At 35.7% G+C, this 13,481-nt stretch overlaps 1 protein-coding gene across 2 annotated transcripts in view; it reads right to left on the bottom strand.

Annotated features, from left to right (window-relative positions):
• Positions 1-13,481, bottom strand: part of Nprl3 (GATOR complex protein Nprl3) — a 654,348-nt gene that overhangs the window by 411,452 nt on the left and 229,415 nt on the right. For both annotated transcript variants that reach the window (XM_090398550.1, XM_090398549.1), the window contains exon 6: positions 12,036-12,111. In XM_090398550.1, coding sequence (XP_090254676.1) covers positions 12,036-12,111 — 76 coding nt within the window. The remainder of the gene's footprint in view (positions 1-12,035; positions 12,112-13,481) is intronic.

Raw genomic sequence — 13,481 nt, forward strand, 5'->3', positions numbered from 1 at the left:
CAGTCTCAAGTAGAGTAATGTGGGCAAATATGAGAATGGGGAACTGGACAATGGGGAATTTATTTGTGCCTATGGTCCCACAGAAGGTTCTACTAAGGTAGAAGGGAAGGAATTTTTTGGGGCTTTAGAAAAAGCAACTGAGACAATGAAAAAGGAAAAATTGGTCCTTGTTGGGGATCTAAATAGCAGAGTAGGAAATGATTGTAAGACATACAAAAATATTTTGAGAAAATTTGGAGAAAAGAGCAAAGCTATTAATAATGGTAAATATCTGTTGGATTTCTGCTCAGGACATGGACTGGTTATTACTAACACCATGTTCCAACATAAAATTGTGCACAAATTCACATGGAGAGAAGAGGCAAGGAATAAGAAAAGTCTCATTGACTATGTTATTGTTGATAGTGATGTTTTCTCCCTGGTGCAGGACACCAGAGTGTACAGAGAATTTGAAATTGGAAGTGATCACTGTTTAGTCTTGAGCAGGATAAAATTGAATTTCATATTGAAAAGAATAACATGTAAGAAAGTTTTAAAGTGAATAAAAGTTGAGCAGCTCTCAGATGTGAACTGCAGACTAAAATACACAAAGATTATTGAAGAAAAAATGAAAGAGTTTGAGAACAGGAATCAAACCTTGGAGATTCAGTGGCAAGCCTTGAAGAAAGCCCTGATTGATTCAGCTAGAGAGGCATGTGGTGAAGTTGTCTGTAATGACAGAAAAATCAGAACTCCATGGTGGACACATGAAGTTAAAGAGGCAGTGAAAGGAAAAAAGAAAACACATCAAAAATAAGTCGGCTTGTGCTCTTAGAGAATACATAGACAAATGTAAGAAAGCTAAACACTATGTAAAACTAGCTAAATAAAAGTCATGTGAGGACGTTAGCAAGAACATAGAAAATAAATATGAAGAATGTGGCAAAATATTCTGGAGGTTGTTGAAGAAGCTTAGAAATGGAGGAAAGAGTGCGGTAAAAGGAGTTAGAAATGAAAAATTCCACCAATAGGTTTAGAGATGCCAAAAATATAAGGGATTGATTCAGCTAGAGAGGCATGTGGTGAAGTTGTCTGCAAGGATAGAAAAATTAGAACTCCATGGTGGACACAGGAAGTTAAAGAGGCAGTGAAGGAAAAGAAGAAAGCATATCAAAAGTTCCTGTCAAATAAGTCAGCTTGTGCTCTTAGAGCAGCGCTTCCCAAACTGTGGGCCGCGGCCCCCTTGGGGGCCGTAAATTTTGTTGAGGGAGGCCGTGAAATAATGAAAACAAATTTAAAATGTTTTAAGACTAAGTAGATTTTTTTTATTTTAAAAGAAACTTATTTAATTTTTATTATTTATTATTTCTTTTCTGTTATATTTTATATTTTAATGGAAAAATTCATACATTGGTGTTGGTTCACAAACTTTGCTTCCTGCGTATTTCGGCGCTTAATGAATATTAGTAAATATTGCTTATTCATATGTTTCATTTCAAAGCAGTAGTTAATTGTATTTACTTCGAATGCACTCCAGGGAAGCTCCAAATCTTCCTGTCCCTTTCATCACGCGTTTGTAATCAGGACTGTTGATATTGACTTTATATACGTATCAAAACTCGTTTTATATTATCACTGTCATCCGAGCTAGTTTTATGTTACAAATAAAAGTTTCGCATATACTTCACACATGTTAAAAAGCTTCATGTGGGGAGATAGTAACTTGCTTGCAGTGGTAAACAACACTCCCTCCCTAACAGCCACTATACTGCAGAGGCAATAAAAACAGGTACTTTTATTATGCCAGTGAATAAGGTATGAGCAGGCTGTGTAATATATTTGTCAACAAATAGTGCAATTAGAGACAACTGGGATAAAAACACACTAATTAATGAATTACATGTCCCCTCATACAGAAACTATGCTGTATAGACTAAAACAAATCCATATGTTGCATGGGCAAACACAGTATCTAACTAAAAACTATTGTTATTAATTAGATGTGTGTGAGTTCGATTTCCCAAGGCAGTAATAAAATTCAACCGTAAAATTGTAAACGTGTTAAAATTCGTAAAAGTGTTAAAACGTAGTAATATATACATAATGAATGTTATGGCAGTTTCACATATGGAATTCGGTTGAAGAGAGTTAGCATTTCAACTCAATTGTCAGCTATGCTTTTATCTTTCGGTTGCGCGATCTTTTGTTAATACCACACCAATCATATGCACGTTTTAATAACCAGCCTTTGCTGTCTGTTTCGCGTTAGGCTTAATTACCGTAAAGGGAGAAAAGTCACAAAAGAGAAAAATATTCCTGGTCCGAGGATTCCCTTATTCAGGTAATATTCACTAATTTCATGTTGTCAGTCTGTGGTGTGCCAGTTTCGGTAAGTAGTGATATTATTTGATCTATTCTAAGTTAAAAAAATTTAACCCTGAGATGGATAAATGGCTGATAAAAAAATATAAAAAATCCCGCAAAAAATCAGAAGCAGAAACAGACCCCCCCCCCCCAAAAAAAAGGACAGTATTTCATATTTTACCAGAACAGCCCGCATCGTCTTCAGAACCAAACGGTAAGAGGCAAAAAATGTAATACATGCATTTGATTTTTGCAATATTCCCTGTGTATGTTTTGTATTGAATATAAATACAATAAATATTATAATAATATATCTCTCTATTACGATTTTTTTTCGAGGGGGGGCCGTGAAATTTTTTAATTTTTCCAAAGGGGGCCCCTGACATCCAGAAGTTTGGGAAGCACTGTCTTAGAGAATACAGAGACAAATGCAAGAATGCAAAACACTGTGTAAAACTAGCTAAACAAAAGTCATGGGAGGACTTTGGCAAGAATACAGAAAATAAATATCAAGAAGGTGGCAAAATATTCTGGAAGTTGTTGAAGAAGCTTAGGAATGGAGGAAAGAGTGCTGTAAAAGGAGTTAGAGATGATAAAGGTGACACGAAAACTGGAGAAAAAGATATCCTTGAAGTATGGAGTAATTACTTTGAAAAACTGCTAAATAAAACAAGCAGTGATGACAGCACAGTGGTAAAAAACACTGACCAGGCATGCAGTCAGGAATACATATAAATACTTGAAGTAGAAAAAGCCATCAAAGGCTTGAAATGTGGAAAGGAAGCAGGAGTAGATGATATTCAACCGGAAATGCTGAAGTATGGTGGTATAAGAGTCTTACAGTGGCTGCACTGCATAGTTCAGAAAGCCTGGACAGAGGGATGAATTCCTGATCATTTTAGTAGAGATCTCATAGTACCCATATATAAAAAGGGGAATAAAACTGAATGTGAGAATTACAGAGGTATTTCCCTACTGAGTGTTCCTGGCAAGATTTATGCAAGTATACTTGAGAAATGGTTGAGAATTGTGGAAGAAAAGCTTGGTGAAGAACAAGCTGGATTCAGGCCAAACAGAGGCTGTCAGGATCAGATCTTCACTTTACGACAAATAGTCGAGAAAGAATGAAAATATAACAAAGATCTGTATTTAAGTTTTGTCGATTTGGAAAAGGCATATGACAAGGTGCCAAGAGAGAAGCTATTCAATATGCTACAGTTATATGGTGTCAATGGGGCATTATATCAAGCAATACTTAGTCTTTATTTGAGTTGTAAATCAACAGTTAGGATTGCAGGAAATACAGGAAGATGGTTTAATGTTAAATCTGGTGTCAGACAAGGATGTACATTATCCCCTCTGTTATTCATTATCTATATGGATCACATTATGAAAGAAAGTGGTATTAAACATGATATCAAAATTGGAGATGTTAATGTCAGCTCTTTGCTTTATGCAGATGATGTTATATTTCTAAATAAATCTGCTACAAGTTTGCAAGATTCCCTGACTAAATTGAATAACTGTTGTAATAGATATGGTATGAAGGTCAGCAATAAAAAGACAAAGACAATGAAAATGGGCAGAATCATTGAAAATGTCAACTGTGTTGTGAATGGAGAACCTGTGGAACAAGTAAAACATTTCAGCTACTTAGGCACAATTTTTGGTGAAGATGGTAAATTGAATATAGAAATAGACAACAGAATCAGCAAAGTTGGTATGGTGGGAAGTCAATTGAATAAATTCATATGGAATAAGAGAGAAATTAGTCAGAACACTAAATTAGCTGTATACAAGACAGTGTTGAAACCAGTTTTAACTTATGGATCTGAGAGCTGGGTCAGAAGTAAAACACTTGACCAAAGACTAGAGACTGCAGATATGAGGGTCCTGAGAAAGATTATAGGCGTGAACAGATGGTATCAATGGCAATATCATAATAAAAACGACGATATTAGGAAAGAACTTGACATTGTCAGCATCCAGGAATGTGTTAGCAGAGCTAATCTCAGGTGGTATGTGCACTTAAACAGAATGGGCGAAGAAAGATTAGCAAAACAAGTGTTCTCTGCTAGGTTGCCAGCAAAACGACCCAGAGGAAGACCAAAATATAGGTGGATTGATACAGTACAAAGTGCCTTAGACGATAGAAATATAAGTTCTGATAATGTTGGAGTCTTGACAAGTAACAGACTGTTTTGGAGGGAAATTGTAGATAGGAAATTAGTAATGATGTAATTTTTTTCACGTAGTACTATCATATCCTGTACACCCCTTGAGGGTATACATGGCAGGAATTTGAAGATGATGATGATGATAAGATTCTGCTATATATTTTGTAACAGGAATTTAGTGTACTGATACCTCTATAGTTTGCAGGGTCATCTCTATTACCTTTTTTAAAGATAGGAAGCACAATTGCTCTTTCCCATTCTATCGGGGGGGATACCAGTTGAATAAATTTTATTTAAAAATAATAAGTCTTTCTTTGAATCCTGTTCCTGCATATTTATATAGTTCTGAACCTAGCTTATCTTCTCCAGGTGATTTTCCGTTTCTTGTTTCTTTCAGGCATTTTGACAGAATTCCATGTGGTATTCTGTCCTCTTTTTTTGCCTATCAGCCAGTTTTTGAAGACCACAGTCCACCTATTCTTATAGAGAACATTCCATAGACCAGCCACAATCTTTGTTACTTGCATTTAGATCCTCTCCACCACTTCTTCAACTCCATGGGGTCTGGATATTCAGATCTGCACACATTAGTCCAGATTTGGCCTTATATAGGGAAACAATAACTTCCCTATCCCTGCTTGATAGTGTGTTCTTAACAACCATGTGATCTGATGTGCTGTGTTGGCTACCTTTGCAATATACCCTCTAAACTTAAACTTCCTGTCCCCATTCACTCCCAAGTCTTTAAAATACTAAAATACTCTGGATTAGAGATAGTTGTTGGAAGTTTTCCCACATGTTTATACAGTAATCCCTCGATTAGTGTACCTAATGTGTTCTTTAAAACAGGCGCAATAATTGAAAATGCACTAATCGAATATAATAACCTATGGGAAAAAGTATAATTCATTCCTGAAATTTCTTTTTTGAACCTTAATTTTTTTATAAAAGAATTAAGGTATGTCTCAGGGCCTAGTTAAAAGAAAACCATGAAGATGAAAGACAATAAAACATATTCAGAATATCAATTTTATTATTCTACTTCTTAACAAAGAATTGAGCTAATGTAGTTTGGCGAGCATTTTGTTCCTTTTTTTCATACATCCAACGGTATGGTCCTATTGCCTCTTCTACTTTTCTGCAAATTTTACTGCTTCACTCTTCATCAGGGTCAGCCTCTACGCATTGCTGCAAAACTTCAATTGTACGAAAAATATTTTCAAATTGTTTCTGTAAAATGTCTTTTGGCTGACTATCAGTGGTTAAATTTTCTTCGGGATCTTCCTGCTGTGCATCTAAATTTAGCAGGTCGGAATCACTCAATTCTTCAGAATGAGATTTAATTAACTCTTGGATGTTATCACTGAAGGGGAGAAAGAAATGAAGGACGTACGAATTGGTTGCCAACACACGAAATCATGTGCTTTATTAGAAAAAATTTCCCAACTGTTATACAAGCAAAATAGTTACCACTTTAAAAACTAGAATGATCATAAAAGAGAAGTTAATTTTCTTACGTGCAATAATAAACAACTCATCCCAGAAGATGGACTGATTACCCTATTATCGGAATGGATTCTCCTTTTTGTGACATGCACAGAAGTGTCGAAGGATCTTGAATCTTTGGGCATACCATAGCAGATGACATAAATTTTGGGGATAAAAATTAGAAACATAGTATAAATTGAAGTAGTGTAGTATACAATTAAAAATAACTTTGTAAAATGTTTTAAATTGGTAACTAAATTATTTCATTCTGGTGAGTGATTTTTTAAAATAGTTAGCCATAAAAATGTATAGATAGAAAATTTTTAAAATCTGTAACATTTATTTTTAAGATGTATATAGGTGCACTAATCGAATTTGGGTATCGAAAAAAAATGATGCACTAATTGGGGGGGGGGGGGGCATTAATCGAGGGATTACTGTACTATAAATTAAAGATATCAAGAAATTATATACTTGGTTTAATCCTTGATCCAAGTATAAGCAAACTAAGTCTGCACCTGAAATATAATCAGAACAGGCTAGTGACCCTTCCCATAATGCATAGCATTATACATACCTGTAAGGATATGTGCTTTGCATTATGGGATACTAAGGCAAGTGATGTGAAGTCATTAGCCTCTATATATGAGTTGCCCTGTCCTGATTATATTTCAGGCACAAACTTTGTTTGCTTACACTTGGATAAAGGATTAAACCAAGTATATGATTTCTTGTTATCTTTAATTCATAGTATAACCAATTGGAAAAACTTCCAATAGTATCATATATCTTTTGTTTCTTATTTCTGTTTCCATATGCTGTATCTATGCCATCAGTACTTGGTTGGGACTTAGTTAGGGCCCCTGAAATGTTTGAGGATGAAGGATTCATGCTAAAGGAGTTTTTGGTTCTGTGCAAGAGCTCTCCACCCACCATAGAGCCGCACATAGATGTCCACTGACTGGCAAGCAAAAACTGCACTCAGGAGTGAAACGCCAGGGCAACCTGGACACTATTCCAGCACTACAGCAAGCCTAGAATCCCGACCCCAGACCATGGGGTGAAAGACTTACTGCAACACTGTTGACCCTTAGGGAAGGCAAGTCGACTGATCCTGGCTGGGCCATCCAGGACTGCCTGTCTTGCCAAAGCAGTGCAAGACTATCAGGATTCCCCCCCCCCCCATTCCAGATGTCCACGGGTCGCACTGCATGGCAAACACGACAACAGGACATTGAATCCCAGTGATGGTCATCTGGAAAAAAGGATAATGAAAAAGACTCAGGAGAAGTAGAGCAAAGAATATGGGAAGAAAAGCAAAGAAAAAGAGGAAGAATGAAAAGGGCCAGTACCATCACTGGGAGGTCCCCCCTCTACCACGAACAGGTGCTTCACATGGAGGAGCTGGAAAGTGAAAGGGGGGAAGCATGAGAGACACTGTAAGCTGTGCAAAGATGCCATAAATATGGAACAGTAGATTTTTTTTTTACATAGAAAGTCATGGGTGAGTGGAATGAATTGTCAAAATGTGTTGAGAATGCTGTGAGCATGCATGTAGTGTGATGGTTGGATGAACAATCAAATCAGAGGAAAATAAGTCATAAAATTTGTAAGGTTATTATATAAGGATCCATATAGATGATCCATCATCTATATGGATCTTATTATGAAAGCAAGATTAAAACGTTTCTCAAAATCAGAGATATTCCATCAAGCTCTTTGATTTATCAAAGATTTGACTTATCTTTGAAGTGCAGATGATGCTATACTCCTAAATAAACCTTCAGGATTCTTAATTATATTAAACAGCTATAACAAATACTGACTTACCAACGAAACTAGTTGTGTCCATATTAAACTTTTATTCTTAATTATCTCGGTGGTTTAAGTCATTAAAATTATTGAACATGTTCATAAACCAATTTGTATCTGCATACAAATAATAATATATATAAGACGTTTTTATAACTAAATCATTTACAGCTTTCACACCATATGTATAACATGCATATAGCAGCACGCAATGCTCAAAATGTCCCCCTTTTGCCCATACCCACACCCACACACAAACAAACAAACAAAGTCCGTAAGGCCACATATCAATGATGGCACGCACAATATACAACAGAAACACTGCCACTGCTCACTCCAAATTCACCTTCACGATGATGATGCTTAGGTGTTGTTTCTCACAGTCTCTTACTCTCTCAAGTTCCAACCACAATTTGAAGTCCAACAGATTCAGATTGGGACTTCCAGGTGACCAATCAGATGGTGATATGTGGTTGGGCACATATCACCATCTGATTGTGCAGAGACCGTGTCCTGTAGGAGGGTCCACTGCCTAATGTGAAAAAAGGTATTGTTCAGAGGCTGTACTATAAGTTCCAGCATGATATCTTGATACTCTTTAACGGTGGTTTTGATTCCTTTCTCACAGAAATGCAACTTGATATCTGCTGATAAGTCATCCCCCACCAAACCATCACTGACAAGGAGTGATGACCTCTCTGAATCGAATCCTGGGTGCTATGGCATGTGAAGTACAACCAACCAGCATATACCTGATCATTTCAGCAGTTAAACAACTCTTCAGTGGTAAAAATCTTCTCATCTGTGAAGAGGATATCTTTCTGTCTGTTTGCATACTGCCAGAGAAGTGCCTTTGATTTTATCATCCTCTGTTGCATAAGTTGTGGTGTTAGGATGTGTCTAGTAGAATGACAATAGACTCTCATCCCCAAGTTATCAGTTAGTACATGTGACATCATTCTCTGCGAAATGTTCATCACTCACGATATCACTTTCTGCATTCTCAAAGGATTATGGAAGAGGCATGCCTTCACAGCTCTCACAAGTTGTTACATTCTAATGCAGCAGGGTCGATCTGTTCTTCAGTAGCCAGATACAGCTTCTGTATTGTTATCAAAGTTAATAGTCCAATACACAAGCGTCCTATTGATCCTGAGTATTTTTAGCATGAAATAATAGGTATTATTGTGCCTGTGTACAGCACCACTAACAGAACCAGATGCATGCAATTCTGTAGGCAGGATGATGTGAAGAAGTTGTAATAGTGTTTATGGCAAGACTGTGTGTGTGTGTGTGTGTGTGTGTGTGTGTGTGTGTGTGTGTGTGTGTGTGTGTGTGTGTGTGTGTGTGTGAGAGAGAGAGAGAGAGAGAGAGAGAGAGAGAGAGACTTGAAATAAGATAACATTACATTGATATTTTCTTCCCCATTAAGACATTTCATAAATAAATTTTACAAAAAAAAAAAAAAAAGGCGAAAATAGCATGCCATACATATTGATGAATTTGTAAAAAATATGCCTACCTAACTAATGCTCTGTATATAATACATCTGAGACACAACCCAGTGCAAAGGTGTGAAACCTCATGAAATAGATATAACTAAATATTTTTTTGTGTTGCCATCCCTTTATAACAATATGTTCATATGGTCAAATTTTATATATGTAGTCACAAAGATTTAGATCTTTCACTGTATAAACCAAAGTTAACCTACTTCTCAGCAGTATAAGTATTCAAGAACTGTTCATATGTGGCCTTGTATGACCTAACAGACAGCATAATCCAAGTATTTATGGATTATGCTACTGTATTGACATTTCATAATTCAAGGTATACATTTTTGGTCGTTTTTATAGATAGAAATACACTTTTATTAATACAGACCAGTATTTTACAAATAAACATTTATTAAAACCTACCAGTTTCGCCAGCAAACTGTCTGGCTTTTTCAAGGTATTACGGAGATATGAAAGTAAATGCAAATTAAAAGGAACATAAGAAACGTTGTAAACCAAACTAGTATCTATGGTTACACGTTTCGCGTGACAGAGATGGCTTATTGTTCTACAACAAACACGCATGCGTGATAATGAATAAGAACAATAAGCCATCTCTGTCACGCGAAACGTGTAACCATAGATACTAGTTTGGTTTACAACGTTTTTTATGTTCCTTTTAATTTGCATTTACTTTCATATCTCCGTAATACCTTGAAAAAGCCAGACAGTTTGCTGGCGAAACTGGTAGGTTTTAATAATTTATTTGTAAAATACTGGTCTGTATTAATAAAAGTGTATTTCTATTTCATAATTCAATAATGCAAATATTTTCATATCATACCAGTAAAGTGATACAAATATGAAAATATTTGCATCACTGTACTAGCTATGCAAGCATTATAAAAATAACGAGAGACTTAAATATAAAGAGCCAATAGGCTTCATTTCGGCGATATAAACATTATTCAAATTAAGGGAATATTAAATCCCACATTGTTTTAAAACCGATTAAGAAACTCAAAGATTGGAATCAGAGAGTTTCATGCCGAATATAGTAAACTATAAAAGTATCGGCGGTTACTAGCGTGAGCTAATGCAAGTAGTCCTAGTACGTAGTACAATCTCAGGCAACTCATTGCAAAGGTGGGGAAAGTTCTGATCGCTAATCTTGGTATTTTCCATAATGTAAAAACACATTTCCTAGGAAATGTATGCTGTTTTTACATTATGGTGGGAGGTCACTACCCAGACCGGTTTCAGCCTTTTTTGAGGCTTTATCAGTGAGTAGCTAGACCAAATAGATACCAAAGGGTATAGCAAAATGAACTTATATACTCTGCTATACGAGTTGTCAAACAGGTGCAACCATTAAGTTACTTAAATATAAAGAGCCAATAGGCTTCATTTCGGCGATATAAACATTATTCAAATTAAGGGGATATTAAATCCCACATTGTTTTAAAACCGAATAAGAAACTCAAAGATTGGAATCAGAGAGTTGCGGCGGTTACTAGTGTTCTTGGAAAATACCAAGATTAGCGATCAGAACTTTCCCCACCTTTGCAATGAGTTGCCTGAGATTGTACTACGTACTAGGACTACTTGCATTAGCTCACGTTAGAACTGCCGATACTTTTATAGTTTACTATATTCGGCATGAAACTCTCTGCAATCTTTGAGTTTCTTATTCGGTTTTAAAACAATGTGGGATTTAATATCCCCTTAATTTGAATAACAAGAGAGATTTAACAGTCCAGAATATCATTCAACTATATATATATAGTTGATTCCTAAAAAAGACATCTATTTATTAAAAAAAAAATGCACAGACATATGCTCTGTTGGTGAGAAATGAACTTTTATGTTTGGGACTGTAAAACTCGCTTTCCAAATGTTTCATTGATTTTGACTTGGGTTCTTTCCTAACCTTAAGCCTATTTGCAGCATTAAAAAAATAACATTTAGTTAAGTGTAGGTCTGACAAAAGAAAAATATTTTTTCTGGGTATAGATAGAACTTGACTGCATCTATGATAAAGCAATTTTCCCAACAGGCAGACTAAGGGAGGGGGGGGGGGAATAAAAACTTTAAATTAAACTGTTCAGCACTTCATGACTGCTATAGATGTACTCTAGAAATGTATGTGTTGAAATTGTATTCTTAAAATAAAAGATATCCCTAGATTTTTTTTTTTCCAGAATGACTACTGAAGGCATGATATCTTCAAAATATGTCCAACAATGTGTAATGGAAGGAATTTGGTACTGATGAAGAAAGCTGTAGCTTCTGTCTTGTTATGACTCCTGTAAGAACCAACAAGTGGAAATGGTAGATGCTACCATTACCACACGTTGGTGGTATTGACTGATGAAAATTATAATTAATAAATAATGAGGTGTGAGTGGCCACATCTCATTGCTTGCTAGTTAACAGTGAATCTGCTCCAGACATTAGATACTGACTACTTTTGACAACATCCTGATCCAGATAACAGACAACTATTGACACCTTAAGCATGCAGAACTGAGCTTCATGCTGTATCAGTTTGGTGTTCTAAATTGGATTTCACTTGATTTAGAACACAAATTAATCATACTGATTTGCTTTGAAAAACATGTTTTCTATAAGTCTAAACTGAGATCAAAATATAACACCAAACAAAGGAAACCAAATAAATTTTATTTTAATATCGTGCAATTATAATAATATGACTAACCCTTTGTAAACCATCTGCAAATCTTGAGACAACTGACTTTTCGATAAAATGAGATGATAAGGAGACTCTTTTAAATCTGAAAAACATGACACATAAATAAATTTTTGCCACATTAAAAAGTTTTGCAATCTTTTTTTCTATCTATATGAGTCCGTATAATGATAGTAAAACTATTTCATTTAAATACTAGTCTAGTCAAATTAAATGAAATAAAGGAAGTAATTTCCGATATTTTGAAATTTGCTAAAGATAATGAAAAGTTTACTAATATTTTTTAATATCAGTAAGCTTTTCATCATTCTGAGATGGCCAATGGACTGGGGGGGGGGGGGGAACAAACAAACAAAAAAATTCTTGACACACAATTCCATAACATTTTCATGTTATTTATTACTAAAATTGCAGAAGGGAAATTTCTTAAAAAACTGTTTCAGTGGATTTTTAATGCAAAATCAATATTTTCTGTTGTAACAGCTGTAAGAAAAATAGGACAATCACTCTTGTGGTAGTGTGTTACTTCCGGATCAGGAAAAGTGACCATGCAGTCTTGTCCAGGGAGTTTGCTTAGTGTGTGGAAATTTCAGTCAAGAAAGGCTTTATGCAGAAATACAGAGCTGGCAATTATGACAAATTCAGTAGGCAACTTGGAGCAAGGTCATGGCATAAGAAACTATATGGAATGAAAGTCGTTAGTGTATGGAAAGTGGCCAAGGATTATGTGAGGAAGGAAGTATCAGAGTGCATACCCAGGGTGAGGAGGGTAAAGTGAGCAGGGATTCAGTGGATAACTAGCAATATAAAGTAAGACCTGCAAGAAAAAAAAAAAACATGGTGGAAGGAATATAAACAAGGTGATCAGTACCCATGAGCAATACAGAGTACAGAGTGATAGAGATCAAGCAAGCAAGAACAGTAACTAGCACAAGATTAAATAGCACAAATGTAGTGCCCCAGGGCTTTGTACTAGGACCACTATTCTTTCAGGGGGAACATTCAGTTGCTTGCTGATGATGCAAACTAGGGAGTACAATAGTTGATAAAGGTGATTTACTCATAGATATCTTACAAGATGATTTAAATAAATTGGCAGTGTGGGCAAAGGACAATGGTTGTGAATTCAATGTTCTAAATGTAAAGTTTCCAATCACTTTGGAATGAAAAGATCACACACTTTGTATCATATTGATGGTATACTAATTTATAGGAAATTGATGAGGCTGGGGATCAGATGGTGATAGAGATTTGAAATTCAGAGAACATATTGCAAGAGTTGGAAAATTGCTAAGAGGATTACTTGGATGCTGAAGAGCACATTGACAAGAAAAGATAGGAAGGTTATTATTCCTCTCTATAAGGCTATGATTCAGCCACATGTTGACTACTGTGCACAGATTAGGTCACCTACATTTCTTGGGGATCAGGAGGTGGCGAAGGAGATTCACAGAA

This window comes from Typopeltis vanoorti, chromosome 9 (assembly GCF_054136105.1).
Source record: "Typopeltis vanoorti isolate ZY-2024b chromosome 9, IOZ_Tvanoo_1.0, whole genome shotgun sequence".
In the NCBI taxonomy this organism is placed as follows: Eukaryota; Metazoa; Arthropoda; class Arachnida; order Uropygi; family Thelyphonidae; genus Typopeltis; species Typopeltis vanoorti.